At 46.8% G+C, this 21,551-nt stretch overlaps 1 protein-coding gene across 2 annotated transcripts in view; it reads right to left on the bottom strand.

The window, feature by feature from the left end:
- LOC135911176 (uncharacterized) overlaps positions 1–21,551 on the bottom strand; it is a 330,618-nt gene that overhangs the window by 225,714 nt on the left and 83,353 nt on the right. For both annotated transcript variants that reach the window (XM_065443366.2, XM_065443367.2), the window contains exons 7-8: positions 16,758–16,948; positions 13,860–14,003 (exon numbers count right to left, since the gene is read on the bottom strand). In XM_065443366.2, coding sequence (XP_065299438.2) covers positions 13,860–14,003; positions 16,758–16,948 — 335 coding nt within the window. The remainder of the gene's footprint in view (positions 1–13,859; positions 14,004–16,757; positions 16,949–21,551) is intronic.

The raw sequence follows: 21,551 nt of genomic DNA on the forward strand, positions 1-21,551 counted from the left end.
GACCTCGGCCACTTTCTTGCGCAGCCTCATGTTGAGTCTCTGCTTTTTCCATCTGTTTAGCATGGATTTCTTTGCCTCGATGAGGTGGGCAAGTCGGCTGTCCATGCTGTCTGTCTCCACGTTTGTCTCGATATCTCGGGTGGAGTGGTGAACGTTTCGGACGACCTTCTCAGTCCACGCGTCGATGTCGGTGATTTCGTCCACCGCGGCTTCTTTTCGATCCCTGAGTTCCCTGAACTCGGTCCAGTCAACCCAGGTGTAATTTCTCGTGCCACTTGCTTGGTCTCCTGTCGCCTGTCGCAGTTTAGCTCAGCAAAGTGTCAATAGATTTTTTCGCGTGCTCGAACAGCCTCTCATTTGTTCAACGACCTGACTGCCCCACGTAGAAGCGGGCACATGTCAAACGTATAGATCTACACCACAGTGCTATGTCATGAAAATTCCGTGGCGTGTTCGTCGGAAAGGATTTTCGCACGGTGGGCTATCTGCCGCCGGGCCGCCGCGTACCAATGAATGGAATCATCTGCCGGCCTCAATAGTTAACATAACCGACACATCTGTTTTTAGAACTACATTTGAAGAATACTTTTGTTAATCTGCATTTTTTATTATTCTAACCTGTCGTTTCTACATGCTCTGTATTTCGTTCCACTCCCTTGCGTAATGCTTTCTGGCCTTGAAGGTACAATAAATAAATAAATAAATAAATAAATAAATAAATAATAAATAAATAAATAAATAAATAAATAAATAAATAAATAAATAAATAAAAATAAATAAATAAATAAATACTTTATGATCCCCTGCGTATCGCGGGTGCGCGGGCAGTTCTACGTGTTCGCTCCTTAGTATACTGCTTTACGACGGAAGGAAACACATTATGCCGAGCTGCGTTTCACCGAAAAAACGCAAGAGACTGAAGTTTTCATAGGTTTCTTGTTGATTGAAAGCGTCGCAATTAATGGGGCGCTGCGCTAAAACGCGCAAGTTGGGTTTCAATACCAGATCATGGGTTATGCGCCGAAAATTTCGTAACAGTCAAGCTTCTCTTATTTCACGTGGCATGCATTAACCAGTACGACTACTCTTAGCATCATTATTAGCGTGTCGTTACAATTCCGTCGCCTCACACCGCGACCACCATCACGGCCATTTCGCACCCCTGTAGGCCATCCAAACGCCCCTAGCAAGGCGGACATTTGTCGCGCCTCTGACCAGCGCCCGCTCTGCTACCATTGCGGAGGAGCCGGCCACGTGTACCACCGATGCCCATGCCGTGACTTATGACTGCGAAGCTTCGCCAACGCGCCGCATCCAAACTCGGGGAGCGCCCTGATGACATCGCGAACTACCGCACTGCCACGCACTGGTGTTCTCGACGATCGTCCCGTTCGCCGTCACCAGGGCGTTGCCTGCCGCCGCAGCGCCTACCATACACAGGCCCAGCGCGGGGCGGTCCGTCAGCCGATATCCCCAAAACTAAAGCAGCAACCGATGCAGGTGCGGTTGCCGTACGTCGATATCCCAAAGAGCCTCCGGCGACGACGACACTTCAAGCTGTAGCTTGAGGACGTATAAACGAGACGACGCCGACCCAACGAAGCCTCCAAGTGAAGAATGTGCCTACGAAAGACGACAAGATGTTGCAGTTTCAGGTTAACAGGACGCAGCCTTTACTGAACCCAAGACATAACTGCAACGCAAGGCAAAGAACCACCGACCTCAATGTGCTTTTCGACGGCGGCGCAGTCATCGCCTTAGTAGCTAGACACAGGAGCCGAATGCACCGTCATGAGTGAACTCATGACGGTGCATTTTCCGGTGCATGACGGTGCATGACGGTGCATTTCATGACGGTGCACAAAGTTAAGACTGTATTGGAAGACCCTCAAATTCAGAGTGCAGGAGGATACCTAATAACGCCGACTAAAATCTGCACGGCAAGAATAACCGTTAACGACCGGACTTACCCTGCGAATTCTTTATCCTCCAACAGCGTTTACAAGATGTCATTCTAGGCAAGGACTTTCTGAACAAACACGGCGCAATCATCGACCCGAAGTCGATAACGCTGTCGGATGATCAAGCGAAACCGTCAGAGAGCTCTCGTAGTCACCACACCTTGAGTGTGCTAGAAGACTAAGTGCGCATCCCGCCTCAACCCACGATTGTTATTTTCGACGGCACCGAAACACCCGTAGACGTAGAAGGCCTTATCGAGAATGTTCAAAGTGTACTGCTCGATCGTTAAATTTGCGTCGCAAGAGGGATAGCTCGACTGCATGGACGAATATCGAAAGTGATGCTGACAAAATTGCGCCAAGGGTTCAAGCACGTCGACAAGGGCACGACGACCGCACATATCAAGGACATTCTAGAAACCAGCCATGTGTTTGCCGTCGTATTTTGCTACATCTGGTACGGCGACTATAGTTCCCGAATCAGACTTCGACATAAGTCCATGTCTCCCCGTATGTAAGCAGGGAAGGCTCAGAAGTCTTCTCCGGCGATAGAAAGACTGCTTTTCGACGCTATCAAAAATTCAGCAAACACCAGGCGCAAAGCATCGCACAAGAACCGAAGATTGCGCTCGACCACTCCGCTAGAGCCCTTAGCGAGTTTCGACGAGAGAACTAGAATCTATCAGGCATCAATTAGATTAAATGCTGCGCTACTACATCATCCAGCCGTCGAAAAGCCCGTGGGCATTTCCTGCCGCTTTTCACCGTCTGACAAATGTTATCGCTCAGGGCGAGACGCACCCCCATGTACCGGCAGCTTCTCGAATGTTACCAATGGTTTTATCTCCTGTCTGTTGTTCCTGGGGAAGAAAAATGACGGAACCCTATGTTTCGGCGTCGATTATCGTCGACTGAACAAGATCGCGAAGGACGAATACCCCTCCCACGGATAGACGACGAATTCGATCGGATCTGCAATGCTAGATCTCAAGTCTGGCTACAGGTAAATAGATGCCGGCCAGCGAGATCGCGAAAAGACCGCCTTCATCACGCCAAATGGCCTCTACGAGTTCATGGTCATGTCATTTGCACTTCGCTCGGCGCCTGCAACATTCCGACGCATGATGGACACAGTGTAAGTAGGAATGAAGTCACACGCCTGTCTTGTATACTTGGATGACGTCGTCGACTTCGCCGGAAATTGCGGCGATCACCTTAGGTGGCTTGCGACAGTACTAGAGGCCATCAAGAATTCGTGGCTCACTATGAAGCCGGAAAAGTGCCGCTTTGCTTAAGATGAGCTTCTGTTCCTTGGCCTCGTAATTACAAAATCTGGGGTACGCCCCAACCCATAGAAGACAGTTTCCCCCTCAATGTTCCAGCAGCCCATCGACAAGAAAGCAGTGCGTAGATTCCTTGGCATGTGTGCCTAGTACAGACGCTTTGTGAAGGACTTTTCACACATCGCTGAGCCGCTCACACATGTACAATGTTTAAGTGAATTTATTAACAAAGGATTAAATAACAAAGAGTATGTAGTTGGCATTTTTGTTGATATTAAAAACGCGTTTGACACTGTGAACCATGATATACTACTATCAAAACTACATCGGTATGGATTCAGAGGTCAAGCGAAGCAGTTTCTCGAAAGCTATCTTTCTGGTCGCAAGCAATGTGTTAAAATCGACAAATCCGTATCAAGTGTTCATTCCATCCTTTGTGGCGTGCCTCAGGGCTCGGTATTGGGACCATTACTTTTTTCCTTGTACATAAATGATCTGCCAGATGCTTTGAATTATGCCCAAACTATTATGTATGCTGGTGATACAGCCCTTCTCTTCTCTAGTCATGACCCTAATATGCTCGAAAGGCACGCTAATAGTGATCTTTCTCAGATATGCCAGTGGTTTTTACAAAATAAATTAACAATACACACCTCAAAGACTAAATACATTGTGTTCTCTAGTCCATATAAAAATTCATATAGCTTAAATGAGTTACGAATAGGCGCAAACCCCCTCGAACGAGTCGATCAACAGGTATATCTTGGTATAACCCTAGATTCAGCTTTCAATTTTAATCCTCACATAATTCGAGTAAGCAGTAAATTGAGACGGGCTTGCTTTATCCTAATAAAAGCTAGAAAGTTCTTCCGACTTCGCACATTAAAAATTTTGTATTATTGCCTTTTTCAAAACAATATGACCTACTGCGTGGAGTCCTGGGGACACACGTATAACACGTACTTAAATCAAATAGTAATTTTACAAAAAAGAGCACTTCGAATAATAACACATAGTAAACACACAGATGGATCCGCTCCACTATTTCGTCGCTTAGACATTACACCTTTCTTTGCTATGCGGGATTTCAAACTAGCTTGTGTGGGTATACATATACTAAACCATAACATCCCACTATCATCATCTGTTTTTGTATATCCATCCCGTCCAACTAAAAATTTTTTCAGTTGTCGATTTAACCTTCCAGCTCTTACAAATGTGTATGCTAAAAGATCTATCGCCTATGCCACTGCTAAAATTTGGAACCAGCTGCCTGCTAACCTAAAGGTAGGTCAATTCTCAATGGCCGATATAAAAAAAATTTTCCGAAGCCAGCAATATTCGACTCCTCTATAAGTCTGTGTTTTCTCTTTGATGCATTCTTCCTTTTATTTTTTTATTTTTTTTACTTTTTTATTTTTTATGTTGTCCTCCGAACTATTGTATAATTTCTTGAGCATTTCGCCTGCCTTTGTGTATAACTGTCGTATAACTGCTGTTACATGAATCCTGTGTAAAATACTGAGTTGTCTCGCTATAATGATTTTTTGGGCCCATGCACTTCCTGCATGGGCCCAAGTCTAGCCGAGAAGGCTAAGGGCCCAGATGATTCACATGTATTTCTGATTAGCCGTTTGAATAAACTGATTTTCGGATTCTGATTTCTGATTCTGAAACTAAATGTGATGTCGAGTTTAAGTGTGAAGCGCCGCAGCCCGGCGCATTTCAAGAACTCAAACGACGCATGCAGTTGCCACTGGTACTTGCGCACTTCGACGAGGAAGCCGTACCGAAATCCACACTGACTACAGTTGTCTAGGGCCTCGGTGCTGTCCTTGTCCAGAGGAAAGACAGACTTAAACGAGTGCTAGCTTCCGCTAGCCGGTCATTGTCAAGAGTGGAAGGCAAATATGCTACGACCGAAAAATGATGCCTCGCCATCTTTGGGCTACCGCTACATTCCGTCCTTAGCTATATGGCCATGACATTCAAAGTCGTCTGCTACCAGCACGCGTTGTGTTGGCTAGCGAATTTAAAGGACCCTTCAGGACGCCTGGCGCGATGGAGCCTCAGACTGCAAGAATATGACATCACTGTAACCCGACTGCCTATCACTCGCCCCCATTCAGCCGTCGTCGCCGCAAGACAACGAGGATGACGACGTCTCCCTTCGAATAATAAGCGCGGGGGATTTAGCTGAACATTAACGAGCAGACCCGGAGTTAAAAGGCCGCGCCGTGTATTTGGAAGGGAATACCGACATTGTCTCTGGGGCATTTAGGTGAGGATTGTATTCGTTTTCGCTTCAAAACGACCTACTCGTAATGTAGTTCTCACCAGTTCGCGCCAACAACCTCCTTGTTGTTCCCTCAGCACTGTGTCAGGAAGTACAGCATGCCCTACATGGCGATTCGACCATTGGGCACCTTGGATTCTCCCGGACGTTATCGAGGATGCAGGAAAGGTATTACTGGCCGCATCTGATCGGCAATGACTGTCAGCGACACAAGATGCCACCGACAATGCCTGCGAGATTGCTACAGCCGATCGAGCCTCCTTGCCGACCATTTCAGTAGATGCAGATGGAGTTTTGTTATCCTTTCCAATGTCAATATCCGAAAACTCAGTGGATCTTCCGAGCCACGGACCCCCTCACCTGCTTCGCTGAAACGAAAGCTCTGCCGAAGGGTAACACAGCTGAAGTAGCGAAGTTTTTCGTCGAGCACATCCTGCTGCGACATGGAGCCCCTGAGGATCTCATCGTCGACAGAGGAACGGCCTTTACAGCAGAGCTTACCCAAGCAATCCTGCAATACAGCCAGACAAGCCACAGAAGGACAACTGCCTACCAACCGCAGATGACTGTCTCAACAGAGTGCCTGAGCTAAAACCCTCACCGACATGGTAGCTATGTACGTCGACGTCGAGCACAGGACGTAGGATGCGGTCCTGCCGTACACATCATTCGCTTACAACACTATAGTGCAAGAAACAACTCAAATGCCGTTGTTCGAGCTGGTTTACGGAAATAACCCGACGACGACTCTCGACGCGCTGCTGTCGCACGTAACTGACGAAGAGAATATCGACGTCACCGCCTAAGAGTCCCGAAGAAGGCCGACAGCTCGCCCACCTGCGCACCAGGAATCAGCAGAATACCAATCACCGGCACTACAATCTTCGACGACTATACGTGGAATACGAGCATGGGGACCACATTTGGGTTTGGACCACGATACGCCGACGAGGAGTTCGTGAGAAGCTTTTACGACGCTATTTCGGACACTACAAGATCATCCGACGTATTGGCGCACTCAACTATGAGGTCGTGACAGACGGCATTTCGCTATCACAGTGGCGCCGCTCTCGACGGGAAATAGTCCATGTTACGCGACGTAAGCTGTTCTACCAGCGCTAATGTACTCTAGCTGAACTTCGCTGAACTAGAGTACATTACTCTAGAACTAGAAAAAAAATAGCTGAACTTCGGACTTTACTTTTTTGGATTTTCTCACTTTGGACTTTCTCTATTTGTTGATTAATTACTCTTGTTTAACAAGTGCCCTTTTCTTTTTGGCTCTTTTGTTATGTTTGTAGCGTCGCGTCGATACTTTTTGAGAGGGGGCCATTGACACGTGTACTTGTTTAACTTTTTCGGGTGAGCACTTTTCCCAGTCTTACAAATGTTATCGCTCAGCGTGGGACGCGCCCCCATGTATCGGAAGTTTCTCGAATGTTACCAATGGTTCTATATACTGTCTATTGTCAGCAAAGCTTTCGTAATCTCATTGCATGTGCGACCTGAATTATGTAGAACGTTCTGGAAGACACGCGGGCATCAGCGATTACTCTGGAACCTTCGATGACTCATGTGTGAAAGCCGACACGCTTGACCGGCGGATAGTATTTTCCACGATTCCCGATTGTGTTCAGTGCTATCGTGGTGCTTTCAGTGTAGCCTGCTTCCGAGGGCACCTGTTCGCCCAATTAAGAGTTCATTTCGTAGTTCACCGTTTCGCTACTCTGTTCTTGACCATCACTACCACGTGACAATATGAACCTAATGTCGACGAAGCGGATGCTTGGGCTGCTAGGTAATTTATGTGGGATTATCAGGGCTTCAAGCATTCATCATCATGGAGATGACTTTGAGGCTTCTCGACTAAAATCATGTGCTGTATTTTAAAAGAAACAAAATAAGGAAAGCTGTGTATTAGCCATCATTCATCTTTCGCGCTTCCCTAGAAACACTCGGCGTCATTTAGCGCTAGCACCACGAAGCCTGTGCGTGGCCTCCGAAATGCATGGTACATCTGTGTATGCGAACAATGAGAAGCGCGTCATGCGGTAACCAGGCTCCTCTCTCGTGCGTCTTTCTGAACCATCTAGCACCATCTAGTAGCAGCACCGAAAAATCCGTGCATGGCCTCCGAGACGAGAAGCGTTGCGCGCCGGTGCCTGTGAACGCTGAGAATGATTCCCTCGCTTGCCGCACGCCCAGTAGCATACACTCAAGCACCTATGTTAGCGAGAGGTTCATGGAATAGCGGCATGTACCCAGTGCATTTATGGCGCCACTCGATAACAGCATTGGCATGAAAGGCGTCCATTAAAAAGCGGCACTAAGTATGTGCCGCTGATTATGCGGCAAGCGAGGGAACCGTTGTCAGCATTCGCAGGCATGCTTGGCGTCTCAGATGTCACGCGTGGCCTGCGCGGCAGTGCCACTAGATTTAGGTAGCGTGTCCAGAAAGAAGTGCGAGATAGCAGCCCTCTTGCTTCATGACGTGTTTCTCAGTGTTCGCACGCACCGGCGCGTGATGCATTAGCAGGCCTCACGTAGGCTTCACGGCGGTACCACGGCTGAGGCAAGGGACGCTTCAGTGCAATGGGAGGGTGCTAACGATGTAAGCCGCATATCAAAAGGTGTATAAAATAATGGCAAAAGTGTGTAAAGGGTGTGAGCAAGTGTGTACAAATTGAAAGCACCCTTTTTACGCCATTTTAACTAAAATAGCTTTCACTGTGTACGGAAGGATGAACGACGAAGACAAGCCGGAGACGCCGGTCTTTGAGCATGGCCTTGTACGCCAATGTTTAGTCAGCCACCTGGACTCTCTCTATAGACCCTTCTCACGGCGATCCCATGGGCTCCGCCATGTTTAATAGCGTGGCGACGTGTCCATTGCTTGCCTCGGCTGGCATGGTGTTTACAACGCGTAAGGATCGACATTGTTCTCTGCCTGCGCACTGGTAATGACGCCATCGATGGGAGAGCACGTGGCTATGGGTTGTGTACGTAAGTTTGTGTATGCCTTCAAATGAAGGTAGTTGTGAGTTCAGCGCTGTCCTTGGTGTTTCTGCCTTCTGTCTTCGTCATATTGCGCTGCCCCTTCAAGATGTTACAACGTATTTGCACGCGCCGATGCGGCTCGGCAAACTTCTGCATCGGCAAATGTTGTAGATGGGGATTGGGTAGACGAAGTTTTGTTTTCAGCGTCAAGGTACATGTAAGGAGCTTTGGAAGCTCAATACGCCTTGTCCAAACGGCGCGGGCAGCGTATGTGGCGACTGTAATGAAAGTGGGGCCAGAAATGCATTTCAAGCTTTCCAAAATTTCCGCTTATGAATAAATAGGGCTGAGTGTGTTTTGCTATTCGTTCCTTATCTGGCAAAGACTTTAAAGAGGAGCTTGTCATTGAGCTGACTCAGTAACCTTGGTTGTTGCGCATGGGATTTTTTATTTGCAGCCTGATCGCTTGCGGGAGTGTTCCGCTGGGGTAGATTTATTCACATTGCGCACAAATAAGGCTTGTCAGGTAGATGTTCTGTACTTGTAGTTGTTTGTAGCATTGACTTATTATCGTTGGTCACTCGCTGACTCTTTGGACCATCACGAAATGTTGAGCTCCGGGCATTCATGTGCTGTCGCTGTAGTCGTCAACCATGCTTTGGCGCATTGCTAACGCTCGCTTATAGTTGACACATGGGCGACAGAGTAGGCGCCAGTTTGGGTGTATGATCGGGTGGATCTGTGTAGATAACATGCAAGAAACTTACACATGCCAGGAAGTGGTGCTGCACCCTTTGTTGCTGTAGAACGATTGGTACTCACTCTACGGGCTGAAGTAAAGGTTAGTGATGCAACACTGGCGGATGAGTGAACTTATTTTTCCCCCAAGGAAAGCCGTGCGTTGCGAAGGGGCCGGCAACACAAGAATTGCTTGTGCAAAAGAGGTCCTTGAACTTGATTCATCCCGTTCTTTATGCCAATCAGTGTTTTTGCAGTCAAAATTTTTTCAGTCACTTTCCTTTCGTAAAATGGTTTTACAAGCTTTGGGTTACGGTATGCTTCGCTATGGAATTACGGCGTGCGGTCACTGCGCGATTCGATGGAAAAATAGAGTCAACTCTATCCTTCGATCCATTCTGAATATTATTGGTTATGATTTTGGATTAACTGCCGCCACTGACCTTTTCAAAGCCTTAAGGTTGCCAGATTTTAACGTTCTTCTAACCGAAACAGCCACCCTGAGGCATCTCTGGTCGCACAAATACAAGGTCGAGTATGTTCCTGCTCGTTATCTCAGGCCGAAAGACCATTTTCGGTTGCCTCGCTGCTCTACCAATACGGTCAGCGCACTCGTAATTATATTATCCCTTCCTCTCTCGATAAACTACCAGCAAGTGCCTTCCGCGCGAAATCAAAGTATAAGGTTAAACAAATTCTTCTTCGCATTAACTTCTAGTCCCTTACACGGTTGGTTCTTTCATGCATAATAAAACCCTACATAACTTTATAGTACTGGAGCAAGTACATCAATTTATTTCATTATACACCTACTGATGTGTGGAAATAGAGCGTGAAAATAGTACTTTTGTTTTCATTCAGTGCCTCGTTCTCTGCAGATCTCATATGCATATTCCTGTCTCTTCTTTGATTCCCATTTCGATTGTTTTTTGTTGGCTGTTGTCAATAGGATAATTGATGGTTTTTAAGTGAACACCTGATGGATGTTTTCTTGCTCAGTATTAAGAATGCTGGGTAATGTTACTTTTCAGCGTAGGCTACGTGGTTTGTTTTCATTTTGCCTCCTGATTGCTGTTTGTGTTTCTCCTATGTGTCTGTTCCTGCTAACCATGTTTCTGCATATCTTGATGTATCCGCGATGTTACATTGTGTTAAACGCTGTCTCCGCCCTTCAAGCCCAATGCGGCTTTCGCAGACCTATTATGTATTAGTGCTGGTGGAATTCCCGTGTCCATAAAGTATTATTATTATTATTACTATTACAGTTAAATAGAGCACAGATCTCTCTTCCCTTCCCCATTTTGCAGTATGAATGGAGTACTGTGCGTTGGCGATCACCCACTTGCATTTGCAACAGCTGAAAGCGGCAATGGCTTCGCATTCGCGCTTTTTCACGCTTTCGCCTAAGGCAACGCGTGGGGCGCCCCCGGTATCACCATCTCGGTCCTCTAGAGCAAGCTACCTGGCCTTAAGGGTCTTTATCGTCTGCGCATACAACGTACAGTCTTGGTCGAAAAACGTGAACCCGCTCTGGACGGCCAGGGAGCAGCTGCGCCCCGCTATCGCGGTGCTGCCACCGTCGGCGCGCGCCGCTGCTGGCTTGCGTCGAGGATAAAGAGGGCGAGGGAAGCATGTCTCATAGCGGCACTCGTGGAAAACTAGTGCGGCGAGCGCGGCGCGAAAGCCACGGTGGCGAAGTGGAAGCCACCCGACCGGCTAGCACGCCGTTTGCAGCGTATGCTGGATGAGAGGGCGGGGGTCTCTGGCGACCGCTGTCAAACGCGATACACTCAAATTTCACAATTCCGAGTATCGTAATCATCAGTTACTGCTTTCGAGTACCAAAGTAAAGGAACAGCGCTATGAATAGTCCTGTGCACGCTAGAGCATGGGCACTTTGCGAGGATCGTAGCTAAGATCTGGCTTCAGCAGCTTAATGATATATTAAATCGCATGCCACAGTGGCATCTCGTACGTGTAATCGTGAATGTCACAAGTAGCAAATTAATCAAGAAAGCATAAGCTTCAGCGTAGCACCTGTGTCTCTCGACGAAATCACAAGGGGGGGAGCATGCCTTCAAGGCATTGTGTGTGGCTTTGTCTGTGGTTGCCCCGAACAATTGGAGCTTGCCCATGTGCTTGACTATAAACTAGCCAAGGTCTCTGGTTGAAGGGACGATGCGTATAACCATTTCTTTAAGACGCCTGTGAAGCCCTTTCTCGCATAGACGAACGATACCTCAATAAACTACCTAAATAATACCTAAAATACTTCTTCCAGTGAACCCGTGACAGCGACAGCACCGCCGGTGTGATGCCTTCACTATGCGAGAATCCTATAATCTCGTGGCTCTGGTCTACTTTACGCGATTCCAACGCGTGATGCCCAACGCAAACGGGATGAACTTACACTGGCCTCATGTGTGCATGGAAGTGGGCCCTAACCACAATGAAGCAGTGTGCACGAAGATGTAAAAAAAGGTGAGGAAGTGGGCACTTTCCAAAATGCCGAGGGAATGGGTCTAACTCAATCGGCTAGTCCCGTAAAGTTGTCGTAATATCACTGCACGTTTAATAAAAAAACTTCAACGCCAAACGCACTCGTTTGGTGGTTGCTTAATGGAGAAGTGCGGCCAACGTATGTGAAATCTAAGGCTGGTTACAAGCCCTTTCGGAAGAGAGCCTTCTTAGTCGAAATTATTCCTTCTGGTCTTTTCTAAACGAACAAGGATTGAATTGCCCGAATATTACAATAAAACCTGGAACAACGCTAGACAGCACTGAGAGATGTTAGTTATTTTTTATCTTTTGTTTTAATCGCACTCTGAAACGCACTCAACATTTTTATCTAAAAGCATAATGCGAATGCTCTCGCCTTTGAATGTGTAGAATAAAATTGTAATAGGTAATTTCGATCACTAGGAAAATTTTTATACTATAATGCGCTGCATGGAAGCCAGGCAATTTCGCCCCGGCAAGCGCATTTACTCGCACGAAGCGTCGTACCACGGCGGCGCCAAGACGACCCCGCAGCTGGCAGAACGAACGCTGCACTAGTTTTTCACGAGCCCTCTTATCGAAGCATGCTTGAAAGTAAGAGTGAGTCTTCCCTCGCCCTCTTTATCCTCGGCGCAAGCGAGCAGCGGCGCGTATCGGCGGCGGCCGCGCCGCGATAGCGGAGCGCTGCCGCTCGCCCGTCGTTCACGGAGGGTTCAAGTTTTTTGACCAAGACCGTACATATACCTTCCTGCGTAACAATATCCACCTGAATAATTAACACTATCCTTTTTCTTTCAGTTTCAGTATAAAAAGAAAGTCGCACTTCTGGCCAAAAGGCGAAACATCGATTGTGATAGCAAATTAGTGGACAGCATACGAAGTAGTTTTATCAGCAGTATAAGCACGGAAGCACTCCTTTACTAATTGACAAGCATGTTGCCACCGCGCAGAAGCAAACTTGAGCACATCACATTCGATGAGCTGTTGCTGTCAGTTGCTGTCAAAACGCTGGTGTGATCCAGCGCGGCGGCAGTAGCCAGCGACGTGACCGTGTGATCTATCGCTTCTACGCAAGAGCGACAAGAAAACAACGCGCACAAAGAGCCGTCTGCTAATCCCTTTCAAGATACGGCCAGCGTGCGCCACCGCACTTCTGACGTCGAAGCCGCCCCTCTGCATTTCGCGCTGCCTTCCCGTATATATATGGCGCGAGAGATTGAGCCGCGATCGTCCGTTGCCCCTGCCCTATCTACACGGCGCGGACACAGGGCGGGGTGCGCAGCCCAGAGTAGAACTCCACCCCACCTTTCCTACTCACGGCGGGCATTGCACTCGTCGCAGATGGCGTCCTGCACGGGCCACCCGTAAAGCCCCTTAAACTTCGTAAAGTAGTACCACGCTTTGAAGAATGCCGCCTCCTCCTCGCGCGCTCTGGCCGAGGCCGACGCCGCGTCGCTATTGGCCTAATAGCATCACGTGGGCCATCGCGCCGTGCATCAGCGCCATTTTTGCTCGAGAAGCGTCTGTGGAGTGGCGAGGAGCGCATCTTGCCGCCGTTGCTACGCTCGAGCAGTGTAGGCGGCGCCACGGTCGAGGAGGGAGCGTGAAAGAGAGGAGAAACGAGGAGGAGTGCAGACGGAGGAGGAGAGTGTCGCTACATTACGAAGTTTAAGGGGTTTTAGCCACCCGTAAAAGAGCCCCCCCCTCCCCCCCCCCCGAGCTTTGCGCGTTGCGGAAGACGGCGTGCTCGCACTCATTCGTGTGCGAGACGGCAATCTAATCGCCCTTGGACTTTATATGGAACCTCACGGCGAAGGCAGAAAGGGGCTTGGAGTGTCCATATAATTGCTATCGCCATGAAAACATCTGTTTTGCGAGCTTCCTTGCGTCTCCTTGACTCGTATTTCAAACGCAGAATATTGTGCGGGGACAGTTCTATATCCACACTATCAGGATCGGATGCTTTCCATTTCATTACAGTCGGCCGTTACAGATATCGCTATGAAAAGCAGATAATACAACGGAACGATATGCGAGTCATTCCTCAGCGAAGGAATGAAAAGCACGCGGGACAAAATTACTCACCTGGCTGTAATTTCGTACAAACCTCTCCAAGTTGACCAATTTATCGTTGATGTCTGGTACTAGCTGGGTGGCTGCATCCTTCAGCGTCTTGCCGCCCATGCTCAGTATCTCGTAGGCGAACAGTTCTTCAATGGGAGCGCTTAGCTGAAATTGCGGGGAAAAGAAGAACGCCAGACAAAGTTTTGCCAAAGCACATTTGTTTTCATGCGTTTTGAGACACTGAATGGCTATTTACGGAACCTGCTCTGTGAGTTTAGTCGCTGCGGCCTTACGCTGCTAAGCACGAAATCGCGTTATCATTCGAAATTTCCCTGGGGGGCGAAATGCGAAACGCCCGTGTACCGACTATTAAGTTCACAGGGTGGTTGCCAAGATAAGGGAAGCGCAGTCGAGGACGACAGAAGACTAGTTGGGGGGATGAAATTAGTGAATTCGCAGGTGAGAGTTGGAATTGATTGACGCAGGACGCAGGTAACTGAAGATCCCAGGAAAAGGCCTTCGTCCTGCAGTGTACATAAAATAGGCTGGGCACAACAAGACATGAAACGGCCGATCGCAATAAGGCGGAGTGTTGTGGGCATCGGCCCTCTCAACCGTAGCCATCACAGTGCAAGGCGTTGAAGAAGAAGCGGGAGCACCACGAAATACATCAAAGGCGATCGTTGATTGCCAATAACTCCGCTTCAGCTGAACGCATTGAGGTACTTTCGGCTCCAAAGTAATTCTGAAATATCTTTGTTTAACGTTGAGTGCATTTCTCGGCGTCGCTAAAAGAGGTGCAGGGCACGTTTAACATATAAGGGGCTAAAGTTCTCTAAGTCTGTACATGAAAAAAGACGTAGTTTGCCAAAGAATACATTCTAATGAGATGTCTACACTCTTTGGCGATTACATTGTATGAAAACAATAATCACCACCTGTCGTACTTGCGTTCCTTTTCATTGAAACACCATCCTGGCTGCTTTCCAGTCAAGGATGGCATATCACGCCGATAACACGCATACCATTCATTGCATGGAAGCACCCGGCGCCCAACGTGAGAGAAAGGAAGGGCACGTCGGCTGAACTGCCTTTGTAGACTAGACAAGCTCCAAAGTGCGCCAACTCTTCCTATAGTCTACAAGAAACTAACTGATAAGTATAACGATAACGGCAGTGGACAGCAACACATGAGAGTGTGGTAAACAGTCATAGACGCAAAATCTGGATGGGTGTGGTGACGCGCAAGCCCGCCACAAGCTTTTATGGACCAAGGAAGAATGAAATCAGATTAGAAACTCTTCACGATAAATAAAACGCCAGTGCTTTATGTACTGCTCGAAGCTGAAACTAGACGCCACAGGAAAGGTATGTTTAGGAGACATTGCTGTTTATGCATACCGCGTGCAAAGAGCAGAAGTCATTCAACATATGCTTCGTTAACAAGGCGCAGTGTCTGTCCAAATGCAATGTTGTAGCTCTTCCGGAAACCCTTGATATGTTAAGAATAGTTGAAGAAATGCAAATGTCTCTTGGACGGTGGAAAACAGCAAAGTATAGCTGTATTAGTGGCGGCACAAAAATCCCGAACGCGGAATGTCAAAAATCTATCTACAACCTGAGAGGAAAGCTGAATGTGAGTGGATTGATGGACGGCGAATCTCTCGCATCTACCACGATCTCACCCACTTCGCCCAATAGCCTTCTATCCGTAACTATATAATATTGCCCTACAGTAGTAATATTCTTGTTATTATGTGTTTCCCACCGTTAATAATAAACCAACCCCCAACCGACTCACTTGGCCTTTTTACTATTTTTAACGTTCAGTACCTCGGAATGCCTAACGACGTCCTCAGTTACGACAGAGCGACACGTTAAAGAAAGCGGTTCCACAGTTTCACCCCGTACCTACATGGAGTAGTCATGGACATATTTTTTCACCCGTGCGCCTACGTAATCGACGATGGCAGATTCGGCCATGATTTGTAACTGATAAAAATTGTGTTGATCTCGCGCTATCTCTTTTGTAGCGTAAAGCCATAGAGCAAAGAAACAACTTTAGAGAAGGGAAACTGTACCTTCCGCAGTGATTCGAAAATAAGCAGCGGCAGCGCATGGAACTTACCTAAGTGGACGCCAGATGGCGCTTGCGGCTACGAGTGAATAAGGTTGACACCGGGCTCCGTTGCGCACGTCCGGCACTGCGGCACCAAGCAGTAGCCTACCATGTTGCGCGCCTTCAAAGGCAGCCACTACCTATTGTGGTGCTTTCAAGCGTTGTAAAGAAGACACTCGAAGCGGGAGAATCTCGCCACTAAATGAGGACCGCAGCGTACGAGGGAATATAAACTCTCGTTTTCAGCTCGCTTCGGCGCTCCCGAAGCAGCCTACGCGGACGCTATGTCCACGTGATCCCTAATAGCACGTCACGCCGACAGTGGCGCCAGCTTTTTCAGTGGTGGAGCTCGAGGCCAATAGCTCGAACCATGGTGCGATGCACTGGCGCCGCCAACGTAACCAGACGCGACCAACCAAGCCAACGCGCTCCGACGCCCGGCGTCTAAACGACGCGCGCCCGGGCGCCGATAACGTCGGACAATGCGCCTTTGCAATTGCCGCGCCCCGCGGCACTGCGCATGCCCGAGGAGGGCGCACCGTGCGTATAAATGCGCGGGAGAGACGGTTGATGCAGCGCGCTCGACATGGAGGTTACGGAGAGTCGAGCCGCTGCCAGTCGGCGCAAAAGACTGGAAAATAAACCAAACATAACCGAACCTTTACGCTACGTATATCCTAGCTAAGCCACCGCCATTTTTTTTTCATTCTTGCTTTGCTTTCTTTCTCAGCCATAGTTGTCGATGGCTACCACTTTAGCGGTCGTAGTGCCCAGAAGGAAATCGTGCCCTTGGTTCTCACCTCCAATATGGTCTTAACCTCTTGATTCCCGCTTGTGTTCCCTGTGATGGCAACGGCTCTCACAAGTCCATCTACGCCGTGCACAGACATTAGGCCGGAGAGTAGGGCCGGGTCTGTGAGGCCCTGGTCATCAAATTTTTTTCCGAAGTCAGGAAGCCCGGTATCTGGATCCTCGGTGATGCCTGGGGATTCTGTGTGGAAAAGATGAGAGGCGTTTGCTTGTCGCTTGTCGATAGGGTCTTCCTCCATGGAAATGTATTTCAACATGTTTGTTCTGCACCTTAGTCCCCTTGGACAGGAATTATGACGCGTTGTCGACAAATGTGTCAAATTTACACAATACATGACACTCGACGAGACATTTCACGAAAGGCAACGCGGTAGAAAGGTGCGTTCCGCATTTTTTAAGCGGTCATCCTAATTAGAGAGTAGTTAAATAAGCCTTTAATGTGCTGTCAGCAATGTGTCGCTCTTGAAAATTGTTCTTGAAGATGTGCTCTATATGAGAAGAGATCAATAATGTGTTCTACGTTACTTCCGCCACGAGGCACGTCGAAGGCCACGTCAAACATGGCAGAGCGAGATGTTCGTGTGCAGCCATACGGAGCGACTGAATCGAAGGCATACGGGGAGGGGGGGGGGGGTGTCCATTCGCCTGCAGCTTGGTGTCCGCTGCTTTTTCATGGCTACCACTCCACATGACGGCTAAAAACGAGTTGCTTCCGCCAATATGGAGAGTGCGCCTTAAGGGGCGATGGACAGCAATTAAATTGACTGAAGATATCATTTTTTAATTATAACGCCAAGTTAAGCCAGCATGCATGGCAAATGTATGCCACCAGCTGGCATCCTAAAATACCCAGCTGAAAATTAAAAAAAATGACGCCAAACATGATTTTGGCGACACACCGTGGCGTTTGCTTTACTATTTGTTGCTTTTTATTTTTATTTAGCATTTTCGATAGCTAAGGATGCACCTCCCAAGGTATCATAATAATCTCGAAAGTTCCCGCATCAACGCTTCATTTGGTGCAGGGCCCGAAAACTACGCTTGCGGATGCATTCAATATCACCGTTAATGACGGACTAAGTTAAGACAATTATGTTAACCACACCAAAAAGATTTTTTTAGGCCTTTAGTGTTACACCACGGGTGGGTCTCGCGATGCTGTGTTGAGCTGGACGCACTGCGCTTGTATAAGATTAGCAGACTTTAAGACCTCTGCCAAAAGCAAGAAAGGGGGAAACGTGAGTGAAAGACAGGGTAGTATAAGGCAATCCAAAGAAAATGATCGGGAAAACTACGCACCTGGACCGTTTTAGGCAAACTTGTCGGAAATTGATGTTTTAAATCACGTTTTTAGTGGCAATTAGTGGCAAGTATACCCGTGGTACTGCAGGTGATGAGCGCTAACTAGTCCACATTGCGTTTTTTAAGTTTTAAGGCGAAAGCTTTTAGATCTCTGTTTCAAGGTCGCGATGTGAACATAAAACATCGCGTGACCCAAGAACTGCCAGAGGCGACCAAAACCATGTCCACCCCTGTATAAGAGAATGATTAGCCAAGTAATGATTCATTAGTGATTGAATTAGGGCGGATTAGGGAGGATTAGAGTGCATTAAGACGGATTAGGGTGGGTTAAGGTGAATTGTGGTTGATGAACGAGCGTTAAGAGAGATTATGATGAATTAGAGTCCATGAACAAGGATTAGGGTGGATTAAGGTGGATGAAGGTGGATTAAGGTCGCTTAGGATAGACTAAGGTGAATTAGGGTTCCTAAAGGAGGATTAAGACCGATTAGGAGGAATTAGGGTTCATGGAAGTGGATTAGTGTGTATTAGGGTGCATTAAGCAGGATTAAAGTGGATTGAGGTGTGTGAATGAGGATTAAGGTGTATAAAAGACGCTTAAGGTGTATGAAGGAGCATTAGGGTGGAAAAACGTGAATTAGGGTTCATGAAGGAGTATTAAGGACAATTAGCGTGGATTACAGTAGATTAGCGTGTATCAACAAGGATTACGGGGATTACTTAGTTATTTTATTTTATTAATTGAGCAGATGCTGCAGACTACATTGTGGTCCTTGCAGGACGGGCAGACAATTCGTACAAGGCATATACTAGATACGTCCGTATACATTCGTAAAATATATAGACTTTACAAAGATATATTGCTCACAGAAACACTTAGTGAAAAGATCAAAACACAATACCTAAATCAATCCATGGTGGAAGCCGAACGATGTAAAAAAGGCAAGGGAATTGCACACCAAACGCAAGGAAGAGAGTCGAGGACTTGCCTTGCTCATTCAACAGCAAGGAGAACACATTCTATGAAAAAAAAAGACAATAGGGACTTACATAAAACACAGTCACATGTTTAGGGGCGGGCAGTTAATTCCATTAAGAAATAGTACGGGGAAAGAAGAACTTATAGCTGTCTGTCCTAGCATAGATAGATGTCAGTGTATCCGTACGATGGTATCGTGTATACCTTGTGGAGAGGTGACTTACATATAGTGAAGGCTCCAGAGCCAATTTGTGATTAATCAGATTATGTAAAAAATCTAGCCTGTGTTTCTGTTTTCTCTGTTCAAGCGAAGGAATGTCGTTAGCCAACATCAACTCTGACGGTGAATCCTAACTTTTAAACTTGAAATAAATAAAACAACAGATTTTCTTTGTATTCTCTCAAGTTTGTTAACATAGACTTTAGTATAGGGATACCATGCAACGCAAGTATATTCAAGTTTTCGCAGGATATAGGTTAGGTATGTGAGTACCTTAACGTTTGAGGGGCATTTCTTAGTTTGTGTCGCAGATAGGTTAGCTTTAGAAAGGCAGAAGAACATGTGTTGTAAATGTGAAGGTTCCAAGAAAGTTTATCAGTGAACGTTATGCCAAGGTACTTGTAACTCTCAACTTGCTTTATTGGAACAGATCCCACTTGATAAGCGTACTCCAGGGGATCCTGTTTATGCGTTATGCGAAGAGGGACAGTTTTATCTATGTTTGCAGCCATGCCCCATTCTTCGCACCTCAAAAATATATTATTCAAGCTAGAGTTAAGTTTCTTCTGATCATCCACGGACTTAATAGTACGAAAAACAACGCAGTCATCTGCAAACAGCCTTATTTGTGTTCCTGATTTGACAACGGTAACAATGTCATTAATATATAAAAAAAAGAGCAATGGACCCAGGACACTGCCCTGGGGAACACCTGAAGTGACTGGTAGATATCCCGAGTTGTGATCGTCAACTGAAACATACTGTTGGCGATTATCTAGATAGTCTGTAATCCAAGTAGTTATGGTGTCCGGAAGGTTAATGTTCCTTAATTTTAAAATTAGCTTTTTGTGAATTACCCTATCGAATGCTTTACTGAAGTCCAAAAACACTGCATCAACTTGACCGTTGGCATCCAAAACTTTGGTAATTGAATCAATTATTGTTACTAACTGTGTGGTAGTGGAATAACCTTTTCTGAAGCCATGTTGAGCACTTATTAGTATGCAGTGTTCATCTAAGAATTCAATAATGTGAGTTGCGATTATGTGCTCGAAAAGGTTGCAGCAAGATGACGTTAATGATATGGGGCGGTAATTCTCGAGCAATAATCGATCGCCTTCTTTTAGGACCGGAACAACTCGAGCCATCTTCCATTTTTCAGGCACTGCGCGCATAACAAAGATGCTCTGAATAATACCACTAGGAACTTGGCAACAGTTTCGACGTATCACCTAAGGAACACATTCGGGAGGTTGTCAGAGACAGAAGTTGTTTTGGTTTTTAAATTGATCAACATAGACACAATGCCATGGTAAGATATAAAGTTCGCCTCATGCTCTTCAAACATTGCAGAACTCAAAGATGTGCCTGATCATGCACGGGAGAATGGGCTATGAAAATAAGTGATAAATTGTTCTGCGATGGCATTCAAGCCGTTAAGAATGGTTCTATTAACTGCAATTTCCGTAATAGTCTTCTTGCTATTGCCAAGGTATCCCTCAAATGTACCGTATCCAGTGCTTTTTTAAAAAAGTTCGGCAATGTTGTGGAAAAACAAAACTTTTTTTAATCGCGCACGACGCATGACAGCTTCTTTTGGAGTTCCATGATAACGACCATGCGTGGATGCTTCTTTTTTATTCGTTTGATTTTGCGCTTTAGTTGTACTATTCCACGCCTCATCCAAGGCGTACTTTTATTGACATTCTTAGTTTTAGTGGGTATGAATGTGTCTATGAAATGGCTGCACATTGTAGCAAACGCGGTCCAAAGCGTAGACACATCACTACCACTATCTGCAAAGCGCGGATGGTGAATTAAGGAGGATTAAGGTTGTAAAATCTACTACAATAAAGACTATACTAATCCATCGTTTATCTTAATCGACCTGAATGCCCCTTAATGTACCTTAATTCATCTTAATTCATCATCATCTATCTTCATCGACCTTAATCCATCCTAATCCTTCTTAATGCACCCTAATTCTCCTTCATCATCATCATCATCAGCCTGGTTACGCCCACTGCAGGGCAAAGGCCTCCTCCATACTTCTCCAACTACCCCGGTAATGTACTAATTGTGGCCATGTTGTCCCTGCAAACGTCTTAATGTCATCCGCCCACCTAACTTTGGCCCTGATACGCTGCCCTTCCCTTGGAATCCAGTCCGTAACCCTTAATGACCATCGGTTATCTTTCCTCCTCATTACATGTCCGGCCCATGCCCATTTCTTTTTCTCGATTTCAACTACGGTGTCATTTATCCGCGTTTGTTCCCACACCC

Source organism: Dermacentor albipictus, chromosome 5 (assembly GCF_038994185.2).
Source record: "Dermacentor albipictus isolate Rhodes 1998 colony chromosome 5, USDA_Dalb.pri_finalv2, whole genome shotgun sequence".
In the NCBI taxonomy this organism is placed as follows: Eukaryota; Metazoa; Arthropoda; class Arachnida; order Ixodida; family Ixodidae; genus Dermacentor; species Dermacentor albipictus.